This window comes from Bombus huntii, unplaced genomic scaffold, assembly GCF_024542735.1.
Source record: "Bombus huntii isolate Logan2020A unplaced genomic scaffold, iyBomHunt1.1 ctg00000073.1, whole genome shotgun sequence".
NCBI classification, from domain to species: domain Eukaryota; kingdom Metazoa; phylum Arthropoda; class Insecta; order Hymenoptera; family Apidae; genus Bombus; species Bombus huntii.
Genome location: NW_026099331.1, coordinates 157,214 through 176,411, shown reverse-complemented (window position 1 = coordinate 176,411; position 19,198 = coordinate 157,214). Strand labels below are relative to the sequence as shown.

Genomic DNA, 19,198 nt, shown 5'->3' with positions numbered 1-19,198 from the left:
TTATTATATTATTATTATCATTATATGTAATTATATCATTATTATCAATATTATATATAATTATTATATTATTATTATCATTATATGTAATTATATCATTATATGTGCATTTGGCAAATAATATTTGACATCTGGAAGCGACATGTTATTTATCTATTCAAGATAGCAAAGTAGAAATAGCATATAGAGGATTTAATTAATGTGTGGATCAACGTATGTATCACTATATGTAACAATAATATTGACTGTATATGTACGCGTGTAATAGAAGATTTTCGGTTTACAATGTTTATGACACTGATATAAAAATACCATATAGAGGATTTAATTAACGTGTATATCTATGTATATATCTGTAATATCGTGATATAATATATTTACAAGAAATGGATGATAAGAAATTAGTAATAATTCACAAAAAAGGATATCGTAGTAGAAATATTATAAAAAAACATTTTCTGTTTTAGTGTAGAGTTACTCCTTCTTACAGACAGTGTCGTACAAATCTGTACGTCTCTGAGAAAATGTAGGTATCTGAGCCCTTACTTCCTCAACAACTTTTAGATCTGATAGAAAAAAGAAACATACGAAGTAATAAGTAATGCTTACTAATAAATTCAACAAATACAGAGGAAGATGGCTAAATCGATAAATTAACGAGACTAAAAATTAATTACATCATGGATCTCTCGCTTTTAATTTTAAGCTGTAAATTACCGATATCGGTGACTTTTTTTTTTATTTATTTATTTGTTGAAATTTTTTTTTCTTTTTTTTTTTTTCTTTTTTTTTTGATATCGGTGACTGCCATATTCTCTTGAGTTTCCAAATCGTAAAGAATCTTTCCCCAGGGATTGGTCAACTGTGTATGTCCCCATGCGACGTAACTTGCTTAAGGAACACGAGCCGGTGATATGCAGGCAACGTATAATTGATTATCATTCGCTCTGGAACGCTGAAGTAATGACCAGTGCAGTGGTCCAGTGGTCATATTGAATGCCGCTGGATATATCAGCATTTGGCAACCTAACCCAGAGAAGCAGGAAATATGAAGCCACCGAATACCAATTAACTTCGTAGTTGCACGGTTCACATTCCATCATTTCTGAATATGCGAGGACAGTCCTCTTATTGTGCTTTTAATTCTTTTAGTTGTTTCATTTTCAGCAAATATACTGGTTTTTTAAATTAAGCTTCTTTTTATACAGAGTTACAGATTATATTAATTTTATATAGAATATATTTAAGAAAGATATTTAATTTTTTGCTAGTTAAGTATTGATCGATTAAGTTACTGTACCTTTGTTCCGATAAATGCGTGCCATTTCCTCGAATCTAATATCACAGCAAATGCCAATACCTATTTTGCAGCCCTTCACATCGAACGTCGTTAGGGAGTTACCAGGACTGAGTGAATCACTCTCTCGAAAAGTAATCTTATTAGGAATGTCGATGTCGAATAGATGTACCTAATAACATAAAAATGTGGTCGCTAATTCTATTGCTGCAACTTTTGTAATTTAATATCAAAGTTACCAACTCCTAAACTTTAATTATTTTTTATTTAATAACTGACAGCGTTTTTATCACTTTCTTTTATTAAAAAATCTTATCATTTAATAATGTTTAAAAAGGAGAAAAAATAAGTATAATAATATTTTAAGTATGTGAAAAATTTATATTACACATTACAACAAAAATGGGCGTTTCCCGTATCATAACGTTATCTATAAACCGTAAATTATAGAATTGGTTATAGTATACGTATGTACATATGTATATTCCTAAATTATTCCTAGATAGAGTCACTTTCTTCGCCCCAATATTTTCAAATTCAAAGCCATAAAGGAATATATTACTTACCTTTCGGTGTTTTGCTATCAAAGTTCCATCGGGACCCCAAATAGTACAGGTATTGTACAATTTATCGCCCTCTATTTCAGGCATCGTACCACCAACTACATAGATGTTGTTTTCTTTAGCTGCGTTCGATGAAGCAACGCTCGTTTCACCATCAGGAATACTCTCGGCGTATTTTCGAAAGTACTCTGCATTGCAATATTTCAATTAATGAAAAATAACTGTCTTTTGTTCCAACCATAAATTAAATTGAAATGTTTGTCAGTTTTTTATTTTTTAAATTATTAAAATAACTAAGTTTTATATTTCGACTTAATTAAATATGCAATTACTTAGCTAATAGTATATATAATAAATTGTTTCTACAGGTTCAAAATGAAAAATGAATATTTAGAAATATTTAATTACGACAATGCTATTTGTGTTAGCATCAGTGGCTTGTTACTCAACGACTTTGCTAGTACTTTTTGAAACATAAAGTTAGTTTTCAATTAACACTTATACTAGAGGCGGAATTATAAATGCAAAATAATTGATAATACTAATTTATAAGTACCTAATTATTAGTATCTTAAAAAATATATTTATACAAAAATCACGATAATCATGAAAATGGGGAAATCCTATATTCTCGAATCAATTCACAATTTATTTTGTATATTAATTAGATTCCGCGCTCATCAGTACGTACTCACTGGCGAGATCGAGAAAATGTATCGGCAATTCCTCGTACGACCAGAGGATCGGAAATATCAAAGGATATTATGGCGCAGCGCGAGTGGAGAAACAGAAACATATGAGCTTAACACCGTAATACTCTTATCATAGAAATAGAAGCAGTCCTCAATTCCCGCCCGCTAACTCCTATCTCCACCGATCCAAATGATCTCCTAGCCCTCACTCCCGGACATTTCCTCATTGGCGATTCATTAATGTGCTTACGTGATCGAGATTTCAGAGACATTCCATCGAACCGACTCTCCAAATGGCAGCATATCCAACAGCTTAAACAACATTTTTGGAACCGCTGGCATAAGGAGTATTTGAACGAGCTAACCAACCGCAATAAATGGAGCAAGGGTGGACACAGCATCCAAAAGGGCACAATCGTCATCCTCAGAGAGGACAACGTTCCCTCCATGCATTGGCCTCTGGGCCGAGTTATCAAGGTTCATTCAGGCGCCGATGGTGTCATCCGGACAGCTACAGTTCAGACGGCAAAGAGCATTTTGGATCGGGGCGTCAAAAGGCTTGTCCCACTGCCAATTCAACCCGATCTCGAGAAACCCGAACAACTAGCCACCGAGCCGAAATAAGATGGGAACTTCAACCACACCTCGCTAGTTTGATCGGTACCCTCTCAACGGGGGGAGAATGTTACGCCATGCGGCTTACCATAGGTCATATTCTTAACTATCGATCGCGGCACTATAATGTCGCAGACGGATCGTCGCGTCTGCCCGGCAAACAAACATTGTAGTGGCAAGCGCATGGTTCATTAAGCAGGGCGACTTCCAGAAACGTCGACTCGTGGCCCGTATTTTACCTCGCAGTAAAAGAATGTGGCGTGATCCGAACGTAGTGGGGGTCGCCTTCCAGAAAAAACGAAAAAAATCGAAAGGCGTTCAGAACTTTTCGAGAAGTCGAACCGTCAACACATGTGGTATGTCGCGCATTACTTATCAACCAAAACGCAGTTACATTTTTTTTGTTCCATTTATATCTTTCTAGTTAATAAGTTGTTGAAATAAACATTAATTTATTTGTGTTAATTCTGTGGAATTTCATTGAACTACCCTTATTATCATAATCGAAATAAGGGGATCGATCAGTTCGTGGCGTCGATTATTTAATCGTAACGGGAACTTACAACTCTCGTTGACGTGCTATCTCGCGATCGCGTCTCTCCGCGAACGGTCGAAACAAAATGATTCACTAAAAACTGTCCTGAATTCCTAAGAATTTATTTACCGCAAAACTGACAAAGTGTTTATTTAAAACATGAGGTTGAAGGTAGTCCTTTTCTTTCATTTCATTCATTTTCATTTTCTTTCTTAAGTATGGCTAACACAATATCTAATCAATTAAAATTTTATATTTTCACGTGAAAAGTTTCTTTAGATAATTATTATCAACATGATGACTAACTCTTACGGATTAATACGTGTCTGTAGGGCAATCCGGTGGACTTGATCGGCTTTTTACTTCGAAAGTTGAGTAATCGGTGTCGCTTTCTTACGCATCTTTGAACTGTATAAATGTTTTAAAATTGTTTGATCCAGAATGTACCACACCGGACAATCAAGAAGGCAGGTGCCTTGACTACAGAAAATGTAAACCTCTGCAAGAAATATGGCAGATACAGTACCGTACAGCCACCGATTTTTATAGACGATCAGTGTGCAGATACCAGGTCAATGTTACGATCGTTTGCTGTCCGAACGATCCAAACAAAGAGAAGAGAGAAATTTTAATAAAAACTGTGTATAAGTATAAGGCTTTGCGACCACCATACTGTGGTTTTAGCAACGTCTCTCATACCAGGGTGGTCGATGGTAAACCAGCTGAACTTGGTACGTTTTATGTCTTTCTTTCCGATTAATAATAAGCCATTTACTGCAAAGCATGAACTTTAAAGGCATTAAACAGCACATCAATGTACATTTCAATTAGACTAAATAATAATGCTATGATTTTATCGGTAGTAACTTTACTTATTAACTTGAATTATTTCTTTCTTTTACTTCATGTTAGGAAGAGTATCTTTTTGCTTGAAATAAAAAATTGATATAGGAGTAATAATATGGATAGAGATCAAAAACTGTTAGGGCAGAAATTACACGTTTGAACTTTATAGTTCAGTATAGTTCAAATAGAAATTATATAGAATTATTTAATAATTTGTATTCCACTGGAATAAAAATTTAATTTCTGTCTTTATCAAATCTCTATTTCAGAGTATTTGTACGTATGTACTTATCGTCTGCTGTATGATCGAATATCGAATAGGTAATAATCGTTGTTACTCGTTATGTGAGAAAAAATTATGTATATTCACAACTATGACTATTGCATTTTAGGCGCTTGGCCATGGATCGCTGCATTAGGTTTTCGTAATCCCCGAAACCCAGACAAACCACTATGGAAGTGCGGAGGTTCCCTGATATCGGCTAGGCATGTTTTGACCGCAGCACATTGTGCACATATGGATGGAATAGAAAACATACACAATCATAATATTGCCATTCTTAGATAGGTGGAGGAGGTGCCATTTTCGAGTAAGTCCTCAAATATATATATATATATGCTATTGAGTATTACTGAAGTATCATATCCTGAAATTTCTTACTGTACACATATATTGTGTCATAAAGCGTGTACAATTCTTTCTCATACTTTTGGTCATTCGTTTCCTGCATTTTCATTTATTTTTTTATTTTTCAGGGTACGTATATCCCATTTGTACGAAAGAGCAACTTCATCGGCTATAACCCCCTTGTTGCTGGATGGGGAGCGTTAAGATATAGCAAGTGATATCAATTTTATAATAAAATTAAACAGTTCCAGTCTTAAATATCTTTCTCATTTTCTTCGTAGGACGACCACGACCTAATGCATTAATGGAAGTACAAATGCCAGTGATTAAGAACGCCGAATGCAAAATAGCTTATTCCAAATTTCCTAATGCACCTGATATCACTGATGGTATAATATGCGCCGAACATGCTCAGGGTGGAGAGGATTCTTGTACGGTAATTAAGTTACAGAGTTACTACAAACTATACGGTATCTGAAGACACGTCAATTCGAATTAACATCAAATCGACGTCTTAAACATTAAAAATAATAGATAAACACAATTTAATAGTTTTGCCCACTTCTCACACCTCGTTATGGTATTTAATCTAATTTCCTTCTAATCTTAGTTTTGCTCAAAATACATATAACATGTACGTTATAAATTGGAGTATTTCAATACACAAATCAATAGAAGATTATTACTGTATATAAGTATAATTTCAATGCAATTCGATCGATATATTTCAGTATCTTTGATTAAAAATTTAACGATCCTTTCAGGCTGACCGTGGCGGACCACTGCTGATACAACATGAATTAACCTCGTATTTAATAGGTATTGTGTCTTATGCTTATAAGTGTGGCACAGCTGGGTATCCCAGCGTTTACACTAGGGTCACATCGTACCTTGACTTCATTCTCCAAGCGATGCAATAATATGATATTACTGTTCCATAAATATCATTGTGTAAAAAACGTAAAGTTGGATTTTCTTATTGTGGAGATAAGAAACAGCTCAAATTTACATTGTTTTGTACGTTACAAATTATAGGCTTAAAATGTACGAAATGTAACTTTGAAACGACACTAATTTTTTACGCACGATAAACCTCCACGATTTAGGTATGTAAAGATGATAAACGTATATTAATTCTATTAATTTGGTAATAATAAACCAACTTTCTGAGAAGTTCTGTAAATTTCGTTTCTGTTGTATCAAGAGAATAATGGAATATTCCACTTAGATCGTATACTTCTTGTATGTACGTACAAAATTTTCCGGCTAATCTAAAACACTTCATAAGATAGAGAGCTTCTGGAAATTCGGACACAGAGAGTGCATAAAATACAAGATAAGTCTCGTGTCTTTCAAAATTATTTTTTATTCGCTAAAAACGTCCTGTGTACTCATGCAATCACATGCAACCTCGAAACTTCACTTATTTTTTATCACTTTCCAATTCAATACACAGTTTCTGCATTTTTGACTATATGTAAGAGAAATTTCCATTCAGCCAAAGGTGTACTTACAGATTATAGATTCCTATACGACTCTCAGTAAAAATTTATCCGCACTCCAGATATATAAAACTTCTGTCGACCGTATTGATCCATCTGCACTCTTCGTATGACGTCAATATCTGTTCAGTGCTGCTGCGCAGGTTTCTTTGTGTTACGTCAATTCGTTTGTGACCGTTGCGCGAGTAATGGCGCTTTGCAATGGTGATTTGCAGGAAAACAGTGCAGGATGCTGTGATTCGTTTCTTGTGGTCGGAGGTTATGTTTGATGCCTATATTTATCAAAGATTTAATGCACATTATGGAGAAAGTGTTTTGTCACGAAGTGTGTTTGAATGGGCACAAAAGTTCAAAGAAGATCGCACAAGTGTTATGAAAAAACAGCTGGACGCCCGTCCACATCCACGATGACAACATTGAACGTGCTCATGAACTTATGCTCTATGGAATAGACGAGTGACACTGGATAATGTGGCAAATCATTTGCAAATCAGCCACGGCTCTGCTTATGCAATAGTGCACGACAGATTTGGATTTTAAAAAGTTTGTGCGAGATGGATGCCGAAAAAGCTGATGAAAAGGTGAAGACGACGATGCATTCGTGGTTCGCAGCTCAGCCCAAAACATTTTTTAATGAGAAAATATAAAGGTCCTTCGGCAAATGGACAAAGTGTATACAGAAATCGAGTGATTATGTCAAAAAATGATGTATGTCTTTTTTGACAATTGCTTAAAATAAATTCTACACCGACAGAGCGGGTAACTTTTTACTCACCCTCGTAAGACACTTAAATTTCCAATCTCTTATGATGAATAAAAGAGCTTATACTATTAAATCTAATTGTATTTTGTTGCATGAGAGTACACGTGTATGTGATGTACATTACCTTTATATCCCCTTGAACGCTTCAATATTGCGCATATATACTATATTTTGTACAGCTTCTATAAAATTTCGTATGTTTGTTTAGGCTGTTAATCTAGAGGCTGGAGTACAAAGAAGTGGCACAATGATGTGGGCTGATGACATTTATAATTATCAAGGAATCACCCCTACATTCGCTCAGGTATATATCGTTGACTATAATGTATTTAACATATATGATTGTTAGAATATTAATAATTAATTTTTAATTCTATCAGAATTTTAATGAAACTGTCCCTTGGGAAGGAAGAACTGATACCTTGATATCACGGTTTGTACATCCTATATATACGACAAATTTTAGAACATTATATAACGAAGAACCAGATCGTCGTGGCCATGTGATGTGAATAAAAGGACTTGAATTTGATGATATTTTTATAATGTTAGATAACATAACTAAGTATCTTCACAGTAAGATAGGATGACATGGTTTACATGATCTTAATGTTGTTCACTCGAGTGATGATATTATAAGGAAAAGTGTAATATCACAGGTAGGATGATTCATAATTTAGAACTACTAACTCATGTATGTATTAAAAATTAAAGAAATATATTAAATTTTATAGGATATTTATGTTTAGTAACCAGTAATTCAGAGATTGGTATTCATGGTTACTATAACGAGGCTGTAGAAACGCACCCTTTCTTCTTTGCAAATGGTCCTGTATTTATGTCTAAGCCGAAACTGGAACCTCTGAATAATTTAGATTTATTCTTGTTATTTTCTAAAATACTTATCTACAGTATACCATAAGGAATGATACCGTATCGCACCTAATCAAGTGCCTTAAGAAACATCAACAGGATATCACAGTAATCCCTTATCGACTGATATGTAAGTAAAAGTTATCTGTCATTGTTATACACAATTATGTGTTAGTGTTATACACAGTTATTTATCATTTTCTATTAATTCAGTTGTAGCCACTACAATATCTATGACACTGGTAGTAATTATGAGAACAATAATGATGTGTTCTATAAGAGGAAATGATGATTAGGAACAAAAACTTACAGGTAAGTCAAAGTATATGTTATTTGCCATTTGAAAAGAAAGTTACTAACTTGGAATTTTTTGATAAATAATAATTGTGCAAAATATATTGGATTTCAAATTTGTCAAAAATTGAAATTTAAGAAGCATTGTAATAATATAACATTAATATTTTGATTTTTCAGGAGATATCATGCGGTGGATGGATAATATGTAAAAAATATTAAGCAGCATATGAATTTTCATATTGCGTAGAGATAACAAAATGAATTTTAAAAAATGTCGACATGGTAATAAGAAATAGCATCATGACAAAGAATATATAAAGACAGTTTCATTTTTTATAAATAAAAATTTGTTGTTCCAGATTTTGAAATATAGTGAAACGTTTAATTAGTATCTTAATATCTTTAAATAATTATTATTTTAGAATCAATTGTAATTGTATCATACGTACTTTTGAATTCGTGCAAGAACATATGTAATTTTGAAGTAGTTATTATTAGGAAATTGTTAGACGCGAACAGTATGCGAAAAGTTAGTATGCAGTGTAATAATTATCAATCAAAACACAAGAATTAAATTCTTGAGGAAAAAATTTCCGGAATTTCTTATTTACATGATTATAAAGAAATCCATAATAAAAAGGAGCTGCTTTCTAATACTTCTCTTCCTTGTAATGCCTACGTTAACAATAACGAGGTTCGACTTTTTGTTTTTAGAGGGATACTGGAAAATTTGAAAGTACAGTACCATTGGGAAGAAAATCACGATATTGAAAACGATATTTGCAAGTAAATTTCCAAAAAATCTGTTTTCAAATTTTCGCTTTCTATTTCACATTAAAAGAAAGGGAGGGCTGCCTTCTTTTTCTGCAAGACAAAACAAACATTCTGAATCTCGTATCAATGAATGATGTCAATAAGTTATTTTTCTTTTCAGATTGAACAATATTCCAGATTTATTCATAATTTCATACTACGCGAAGAATAGACTTTCATAGGTATATAAAGGAAATATTAAGTATAGGAAAACTCTTTTTCGTTGTAGGTGACATATGCTTCACGGTTGAACACATGTATTTTTGAACACATATAAATGAAGAAGTACTCTTATGGAGAAAAAGAATTGATACCTTCGATTGACATTAGATAATGTATATAAACTTATGAACAATCACTATCAGTTTGTATTTTAGGTGCACACGCAGATTTGTTGGAGTTCTTATAAAATGTACTTCCTGTACGAACGTTTTATTCTTCCAAATTTTACGATACTATGTCTCATATAATAACTATATGGATTAAACGTAATATAAATGATCCGAAAATAGACTCGAACGACATTAATTGTCTTTCTATTTATACCAATATCGATAATACAAGTAAAGCTGGAGCAATAGTATGCAAGAATGGACTATTTATTATTTTAAACCAAATCATAGCATATTCAGAATGCACAGTATTATCATGAAATGTAAATGAATCAGTTGTAAACGAACGATTTTACTGTAAAATCATTGCCACCTTTTTTTCATCTGAAATATAGCAGCAATGAGTACATTCTTTTAATATATAATAAAACGAGATATCTTTATAAAGTTACATATGTCATCACTGGTAACTGTTATCTCGTATGACACCAAATATACCGTTAGTATGGAATGATATTTTTATGAAGATATACTTTAATGATAGATTTTATGAATGAAACGTTATATAAGAAAAATTATCTCTTGTTATTCTATGAAGTGTAGTAGCTAATGAAGATTAATTTTACGAAGTATTAGAGCAAAAGAGAATTAAAAAATTAAAAAGATCTAAATAAGATTGTTCGTGTGGCTTAATTATCTCAATTCTGGTACACCACTTGTTACATTCTAACTAATTAGCGCTAAACAATAACTTGCAAATATTAAAGATATTAACACCTTAATATTAACACCTAAAGGTTTTCAGGAAATTTTATAATATTTGATTATTGTATATCTAGTCATTGATTGATAAAATTTCTTGTATAAGCATAGATCGAGGTTGACGTCATACGCAGATTGCATTACAGGTATCGTTTTAATTTATTTTATGGCTAGAATCATTTGAATATTATACGAATAATTATTTCCATTCGAACGATTAATAAATCACGTACCTATAAAAGATATATTATGAAAAAGACGTGACGAAACAAAAAAATATTGGAAATTCCGTTGTCATTAGATCAATTATTTTTGCAATGATTTTTATTTCCATGTAATTACATATGAAATGGGTAATTCATTAACATCTCCTCGAATCGAATATAATTCGTTACACTTCACAACGATTCAAATAATGGACGGGAAATATATAATAACTTTCCTGTCCTTGCGTTAAAATAGTACTGTACAAATCAGATGATACAGGAAATACCCAAAAAACCCAATTACATCCACATTGCATGACAGCACACTTGCAATGGATTTTTGTGATTTCAATGTCACAGACAATGACACAACTAATCAGAACACGTTCGAGGCTATAGACATTGAAATTACCGCGTGTTTAATACGTTTAAAGCATAAATCTAAATTTCACGCGATTATTTCTTTGTACATTGTGAAACTCTTAAATTATCTTAATCGAATAAATAATCCTAATGTAATAAAACATCTTGAAATAGACCTAGATATCTGAAACAGAAACTCGAAGGATAAGAAATCCTAAAAGGTACTAATCCTAAAATAACAAACTCCTAAATAATAAACAAGTGATAAAACCTGTTATAAATAATAAACCTTACCTGGAATAATCAAATCCTAACTAATCGAAAATAAAATAAGGCAAGCAATTCTTAATCTTTCAAGTAATTTTTCCGAAAACACAGAAAGATAGAGAAATTAAAAAGACGCAGCACAAATTGCAGCACAATGAAAGTTTCAGAGCGATGAATACGATCGTATTAAACTAAATAATTTTCAAAAGTGAAATTACACTGAAACGTATATCGATGATATTTGTCATTTCTACGATCTGTTTCGCTTGATCGTGCTTCTTTTCTGATGTAAATTCAATTTATAATACGAACTAAGTTTCCTTTATTATTATTAGTCCTGCGTCTTTTTAATTCGTCACTTCTTTTATTTCAGAACAATGACGGGCTCCAAGATGCTGTTCGGATGTTTGGCGTTAATTGCTTTTCTGCATCCATTAGTTCACGTTTGTACTTCGAGTAGTACAGCTCAAGGTTTGTACTTCGAGTTGTCTTTTTCCATGCACTTCAAATTCCAATACGATCTGGTCACGTGGCCTTCGTACAATTTCGAAATTTTACCTGTTTGGTAATCGTCAATGAAAAAAGAAGTTATGCGTGACCTCAACACATTGAAACAATTTTTATGATTTTTTATTTGCCGGTTGGTCAGCAAGTTAATGGAAAAATTTCACTTAACTATTCGCGTTAATTTCTTCGGTTTAACTTTTGGGAAATGCTTCGTTAGCTTCGGGAATATTCCAACGATTCGTTTTACGTACAAAATAAGCATGATAAATATTACATAACGGTAATGTAATATCGGAATATATTAAAGGTGTAATTTTGTCCGATTAATTATAATTTATTAATAATGGATTGAAAATACAGATATTAGTTAGACAGAGAAACGATGTTTGATTAACAGGAAAACTAAATGCAACGCTCGTATTTACAACAAATAACTTGACAACTATTTGGTAACTCTCTCTCTCTCTCTCTCTCTCTCACTAGCAACTCTAACACTCGACAACACTCGCAACTCAATTCTAACGACTCTATGCTTCGACGTCTCGATCAACTCTGAACCTCGCCAATGCATTCCTGCTCGGTCCTGCACGCACGCACGCACACACGCGCGCGCGCGCGCACACACACACACACTTTTCGGCTCACATACTCTGGCCTCTTGATTGCCACTCCTTGAAATATGAAACCGTACTTCTGTTTTGACGCTGCTTATCTTTTCTCGCGTCACTGTTACTAGGCGCTCTTGGATGTAAACAAACCACAAAAAGACGGCGTACACGGTGTTTTCTAATTTCAGCCGATCTCCAATCAAAGCTATTCTACGATATTACATTATCGTATAATAATAAGCTTTTAATCGTTTAATAATAACTCGTCAAGTAGAAATTCCACACGAAGCATTGTGAAGAATAATACTTGAAGAAGATCTATGTTCTTACGAGATTGGCTGTGTACAAGAACTTTGTTGGATAGATTGTATCGTTTGACGAAAATTTTATTGTTGAAAGTTAAGAAAGTTGGAAAGAAAACCCACGCTGTCTCGAAGATATCTTGTTTTTCAGATGCTGTAAATTGACAAATAACTAGATATTAGTATTGACATTATTTGATGTCATATCTGACCTTAAAGTATAAATAAAATCAATCTAGGAATTAATGAAATTTCAAACATTTTTTCTAAGAAAACAGAAGTTTTGTTCCTCCTAATGAGTATCACATGATGCAATAGAAAAATAATTTGACATTGAAAATCGTGTCAAGATCAATTTCGAAGCTATAAAATCGTCTTAAAAAAACGCCGTGATAAAAAATTTTTTGACACCTTGTACAAAGGTGTATATCAACGTAAGTGTACCTGTATGTCTATATTCGAGATTATTTATCTATTCAAGATAGCAAAGTAAAAATACTATATAGAGGATTTAATTAATGTGTATATCAACACATATTCTCGATAATACGATAATACAATAATATTCTCGATATACGTACGCGCGTGATAGAAGGTCGTTCGGGGAAAAATGTTCATGACACCGATATAAAAATACCATATGGAGGACATAATTAATGTGTCGATCAACGTATATATCATTATATGTAATTATATCATTATTATCAATATTATATATAATTATTATATTATTATTATCATTATATGTAATTATATCATTATTATCAATATTATATATAATTATTATATTATTATTATCATTATATGTAATTATATCATTATATGTGCATTTGGCAAATAATATTTGACATCTGGAAGCGACATGTTATTTATCTATTCAAGATAGCAAAGTAGAAATAGCATATAGAGGATTTAATTAATGTGTGGATCAACGTATGTATCACTATATGTAACAATAATATTGACTGTATATGTACGCGTGTAATAGAAGATTTTCGGTTTACAATGTTTATGACACTGATATAAAAATACCATATAGAGGATTTAATTAACGTGTATATCTATGTATATATCTGTAATATCGTGATATAATATATTTACAAGAAATGGATGATAAGAAATTAGTAATAATTCACAAAAAAGGATATCGTAGTAGAAATATTATAAAAAAACATTTTCTGTTTTAGTGTAGAGTTACTCCTTCTTACAGACAGTGTCGTACAAATCTGTACGTCTCTGAGAAAATGTAGGTATCTGAGCCCTTACTTCCTCAACAACTTTTAGATCTGATAGAAAAAAGAAACATACGAAGTAATAAGTAATGCTTACTAATAAATTCAACAAATACAGAGGAAGATGGCTAAATCGATAAATTAACGAGACTAAAAATTAATTACATCATGGATCTCTCGCTTTTAATTTTAAGCTGTAAATTACCGATATCGGTGACTTTTTTTTTTATTTATTTATTTGTTGAAATTTTTTTTTCTTTTTTTTTTTTTCTTTTTTTTTTGATATCGGTGACTGCCATATTCTCTTGAGTTTCCAAATCGTAAAGAATCTTTCCCCAGGGATTGGTCAACTGTGTATGTCCCCATGCGACGTAACTTGCTTAAGGAACACGAGCCGGTGATATGCAGGCAACGTATAATTGATTATCATTCGCTCTGGAACGCTGAAGTAATGACCAGTGCAGTGGTCCAGTGGTCATATTGAATGCCGCTGGATATATCAGCATTTGGCAACCTAACCCAGAGAAGCAGGAAATATGAAGCCACCGAATACCAATTAACTTCGTAGTTGCACGGTTCACATTCCATCATTTCTGAATATGCGAGGACAGTCCTCTTATTGTGCTTTTAATTCTTTTAGTTGTTTCATTTTCAGCAAATATACTGGTTTTTTAAATTAAGCTTCTTTTTATACAGAGTTACAGATTATATTAATTTTATATAGAATATATTTAAGAAAGATATTTAATTTTTTGCTAGTTAAGTATTGATCGATTAAGTTACTGTACCTTTGTTCCGATAAATGCGTGCCATTTCCTCGAATCTAATATCACAGCAAATGCCAATACCTATTTTGCAGCCCTTCACATCGAACGTCGTTAGGGAGTTACCAGGACTGAGTGAATCACTCTCTCGAAAAGTAATCTTATTAGGAATGTCGATGTCGAATAGATGTACCTAATAACATAAAAATGTGGTCGCTAATTCTATTGCTGCAACTTTTGTAATTTAATATCAAAGTTACCAACTCCTAAACTTTAATTATTTTTTATTTAATAACTGACAGCGTTTTTATCACTTTCTTTTATTAAAAAATCTTATCATTTAATAATGTTTAAAAAGGAGAAAAAATAAGTATAATAATATTTTAAGTATGTGAAAAATTTATATTACACATTACAACAAAAATGGGCGTTTCCCGTATCATAACGTTATCTATAAACCGTAAATTATAGAATTGGTTATAGTATACGTATGTACATATGTATATTCCTAAATTATTCCTAGATAGAGTCACTTTCTTCGCCCCAATATTTTCAAATTCAAAGCCATAAAGGAATATATTACTTACCTTTCGGTGTTTTGCTATCAAAGTTCCATCGGGACCCCAAATAGTACAGGTATTGTACAATTTATCGCCCTCTATTTCAGGCATCGTACCACCAACTACATAGATGTTGTTTTCTTTAGCTGCGTTCGATGAAGCAACGCTCGTTTCACCATCAGGAATACTCTCGGCGTATTTTCGAAAGTACTCTGCATTGCAATATTTCAATTAATGAAAAATAACTGTCTTTTGTTCCAACCATAAATTAAATTGAAATGTTTGTCAGTTTTTTATTTTTTAAATTATTAAAATAACTAAGTTTTATATTTCGACTTAATTAAATATGCAATTACTTAGCTAATAGTATATATAATAAATTGTTTCTACAGGTTCAAAATGAAAAATGAATATTTAGAAATATTTAATTACGACAATGCTATTTGTGTTAGCATCAGTGGCTTGTTACTCAACGACTTTGCTAGTACTTTTTGAAACATAAAGTTAGTTTTCAATTAACACTTATACTAGAGGCGGAATTATAAATGCAAAATAATTGATAATACTAATTTATAAGTACCTAATTATTAGTATCTTAAAAAATATATTTATACAAAAATCACGATAATCATGAAAATGGGGAAATCCTATATTCTCGAATCAATTCACAATTTATTTTGTATATTAATTAGATTCCGCGCTCATCAGTACGTACTCACTGGCGAGATCGAGAAAATGTATCGGCAATTCCTCGTACGACCAGAGGATCGGAAATATCAAAGGATATTATGGCGCAGCGCGAGTGGAGAAACAGAAACATATGAGCTTAACACCGTAATACTCTTATCATAGAAATAGAAGCAGTCCTCAATTCCCGCCCGCTAACTCCTATCTCCACCGATCCAAATGATCTCCTAGCCCTCACTCCCGGACATTTCCTCATTGGCGATTCATTAATGTGCTTACGTGATCGAGATTTCAGAGACATTCCATCGAACCGACTCTCCAAATGGCAGCATATCCAACAGCTTAAACAACATTTTTGGAACCGCTGGCATAAGGAGTATTTGAACGAGCTAACCAACCGCAATAAATGGAGCAAGGGTGGACACAGCATCCAAAAGGGCACAATCGTCATCCTCAGAGAGGACAACGTTCCCTCCATGCATTGGCCTCTGGGCCGAGTTATCAAGGTTCATTCAGGCGCCGATGGTGTCATCCGGACAGCTACAGTTCAGACGGCAAAGAGCATTTTGGATCGGGGCGTCAAAAGGCTTGTCCCACTGCCAATTCAACCCGATCTCGAGAAACCCGAACAACTAGCCACCGAGCCGAAATAAGATGGGAACTTCAACCACACCTCGCTAGTTTGATCGGTACCCTCTCAACGGGGGGAGAATGTTACGCCATGCGGCTTACCATAGGTCATATTCTTAACTATCGATCGCGGCACTATAATGTCGCAGACGGATCGTCGCGTCTGCCCGGCAAACAAACATTGTAGTGGCAAGCGCATGGTTCATTAAGCAGGGCGACTTCCAGAAACGTCGACTCGTGGCCCGTATTTTACCTCGCAGTAAAAGAATGTGGCGTGATCCGAACGTAGTGGGGGTCGCCTTCCAGAAAAAACGAAAAAAATCGAAAGGCGTTCAGAACTTTTCGAGAAGTCGAACCGTCAACACATGTGGTATGTCGCGCATTACTTATCAACCAAAACGCAGTTACATTTTTTTTGTTCCATTTATATCTTTCTAGTTAATAAGTTGTTGAAATAAACATTAATTTATTTGTGTTAATTCTGTGGAATTTCATTGAACTACCCTTATTATCATAATCGAAATAAGGGGATCGATCAGTTCGTGGCGTCGATTATTTAATCGTAACGGGAACTTACAACTCTCGTTGACGTGCTATCTCGCGATCGCGTCTCTCCGCGAACGGTCGAAACAAAATGATTCACTAAAAACTGTCCTGAATTCCTAAGAATTTATTTACCGCAAAACTGACAAAGTGTTTATTTAAAACATGAGGTTGAAGGTAGTCCTTTTCTTTCATTTCATTCATTTTCATTTTCTTTCTTAAGTATGGCTAACACAATATCTAATCAATTAAAATTTTATATTTTCACGTGAAAAGTTTCTTTAGATAATTATTATCAACATGATGACTAACTCTTACGGATTAATACGTGTCTGTAGGGCAATCCGGTGGACTTGATCGGCTTTTTACTTCGAAAGTTGAGTAATCGGTGTCGCTTTCTTACGCATCTTTGAACTGTATAAATGTTTTAAAATTGTTTGATCCAGAATGTACCACACCGGACAATCAAGAAGGCAGGTGCCTTGACTACAGAAAATGTAAACCTCTGCAAGAAATATGGCAGATACAGTACCGTACAGCCACCGATTTTTATAGACGATCAGTGTGCAGATACCAGGTCAATGTTACGATCGTTTGCTGTCCGAACGATCCAAACAAAGAGAAGAGAGAAATTTTAATAAAAACTGTGTATAAGTATAAGGCTTTGCGACCACCATACTGTGGTTTTAGCAACGTCTCTCATACCAGGGTGGTCGATGGTAAACCAGCTGAACTTGGTACGTTTTATGTCTTTCTTTCCGATTAATAATAAGCCATTTACTGCAAAGCATGAACTTTAAAGGCATTAAACAGCACATCAATGTACATTTCAATTAGACTAAATAATAATGCTATGATTTTATCGGTAGTAACTTTACTTATTAACTTGAATTATTTCTTTCTTTTACTTCATGTTAGGAAGAGTATCTTTTTGCTTGAAATAAAAAATTGATATAGGAGTAATAATATGGATAGAGATCAAAAACTGTTAGGGCAGAAATTACACGTTTGAACTTTATAGTTCAGTATAGTTCAAATAGAAATTATATAGAATTATTTAATAATTTGTATTCCACTGGAATAAAAATTTAATTTCTGTCTTTATCAAATCTCTATTTCAGAGTATTTGTACGTATGTACTTATCGTCTGCTGTATGATCGAATATCGAATAGGTAATAATCGTTGTTACTCGTTATGTGAGAAAAAATTATGTATATTCACAACTATGACTATTGCATTTTAGGCGCTTGGCCATGGATCGCTGCATTAGGTTTTCGTAATCCCCGAAACCCAGACAAACCACTATGGAAGTGCGGAGGTTCCCTGATATCGGCTAGGCATGTTTTGACCGCAGCACATTGTGCACATATGGATGGAATAGAAAACATACACAATCATAATATTGCCATTCTTAGATAGGTGGAGGAGGTGCCATTTTCGAGTAAGTCCTCAAATATATATATATATATGCTATTGAGTATTACTGAAGTATCATATCCTGAAATTTCTTACTGTACACATATATTGTGTCATAAAGCGTGTACAATTCTTTCTCATACTTTTGGTCATTCGTTTCCTGCATTTTCATTTATTTTTTTATTTTTCAGGGTACGTATATCCCATTTGTACGAAAGAGCAACTTCATCGGCTATAACCCCCTTGTTGCTGGATGGGGAGCGTTAAGATATAGCAAGTGATATCAATTTTATAATAAAATTAAACAGTTCCAGTCTTAAATATCTTTCTCATTTTCTTCGTAGGACGACCACGACCTAATGCATTAATGGAAGTACAAATGCCAGTGATTAAGAACGCCGAATGCAAAATAGCTTATTCCAAATTTCCTAATGCACCTGATATCACTGATGGTATAATATGCGCCGAACATGCTCAGGGTGGAGAGGATTCTTGTACGGTAATTAAGTTACAGAGTTACTACAAACTATACGGTATCTGAAGACACGTCAATTCGAATTAACATCAAATCGACGTCTTAAACATTAAAAATAA

The 19,198-nt window shown here is 33.3% G+C and overlaps 2 protein-coding genes and 1 long non-coding RNA gene across 4 annotated transcripts in view; 2 read left to right on the top strand and 1 right to left on the bottom strand.

The window, feature by feature from the left end:
- The window catches only part of LOC126876376 (venom serine protease Bi-VSP-like), a 16,651-nt gene extending 10,944 nt beyond the window's left edge, over positions 1–5,707 (top strand). The window contains exons 2-4 of the mRNA XM_050639235.1: positions 3,414–3,523; positions 4,143–4,433; positions 4,615–5,707. Of these exons, the coding sequence (XP_050495192.1) occupies positions 3,421–3,523; positions 4,143–4,433; positions 4,615–4,640 (420 nt within the window). The 5' untranslated portion in view covers positions 3,414–3,420 and the 3' untranslated portion in view covers positions 4,641–5,707. The remainder of the gene's footprint in view (positions 1–3,413; positions 3,524–4,142; positions 4,434–4,614) is intronic.
- LOC126876382 (omega-amidase NIT2-A-like) overlaps positions 1–19,198 on the bottom strand; it is a 398,341-nt gene that overhangs the window by 307,007 nt on the left and 72,136 nt on the right. Inside the window, exons 2-3 of the mRNA XM_050639245.1 lie at positions 1,864–2,048; positions 1,301–1,469 (exon numbers count right to left, since the gene is read on the bottom strand). Of these exons, the coding sequence (XP_050495202.1) occupies positions 1,301–1,469; positions 1,864–1,947 (253 nt within the window). The 5' untranslated portion in view covers positions 1,948–2,048. The remainder of the gene's footprint in view (positions 1–1,300; positions 1,470–1,863; positions 2,049–19,198) is intronic.
- On the top strand, positions 2,570–19,198 carry LOC126876388 (uncharacterized). 2 transcript variants are annotated; one of them, XR_007694159.1, is made up of 6 exons: positions 2,570–3,412; positions 16,905–17,014; positions 17,526–17,684; positions 17,743–17,924; positions 18,106–18,360; positions 18,432–19,198. It is a non-coding gene; the product is annotated as an uncharacterized LOC126876388 (long non-coding RNA). The 2 variants fall into 2 exon arrangements; XR_007694158.1 differs by having other exon boundaries at positions 17,526–17,924.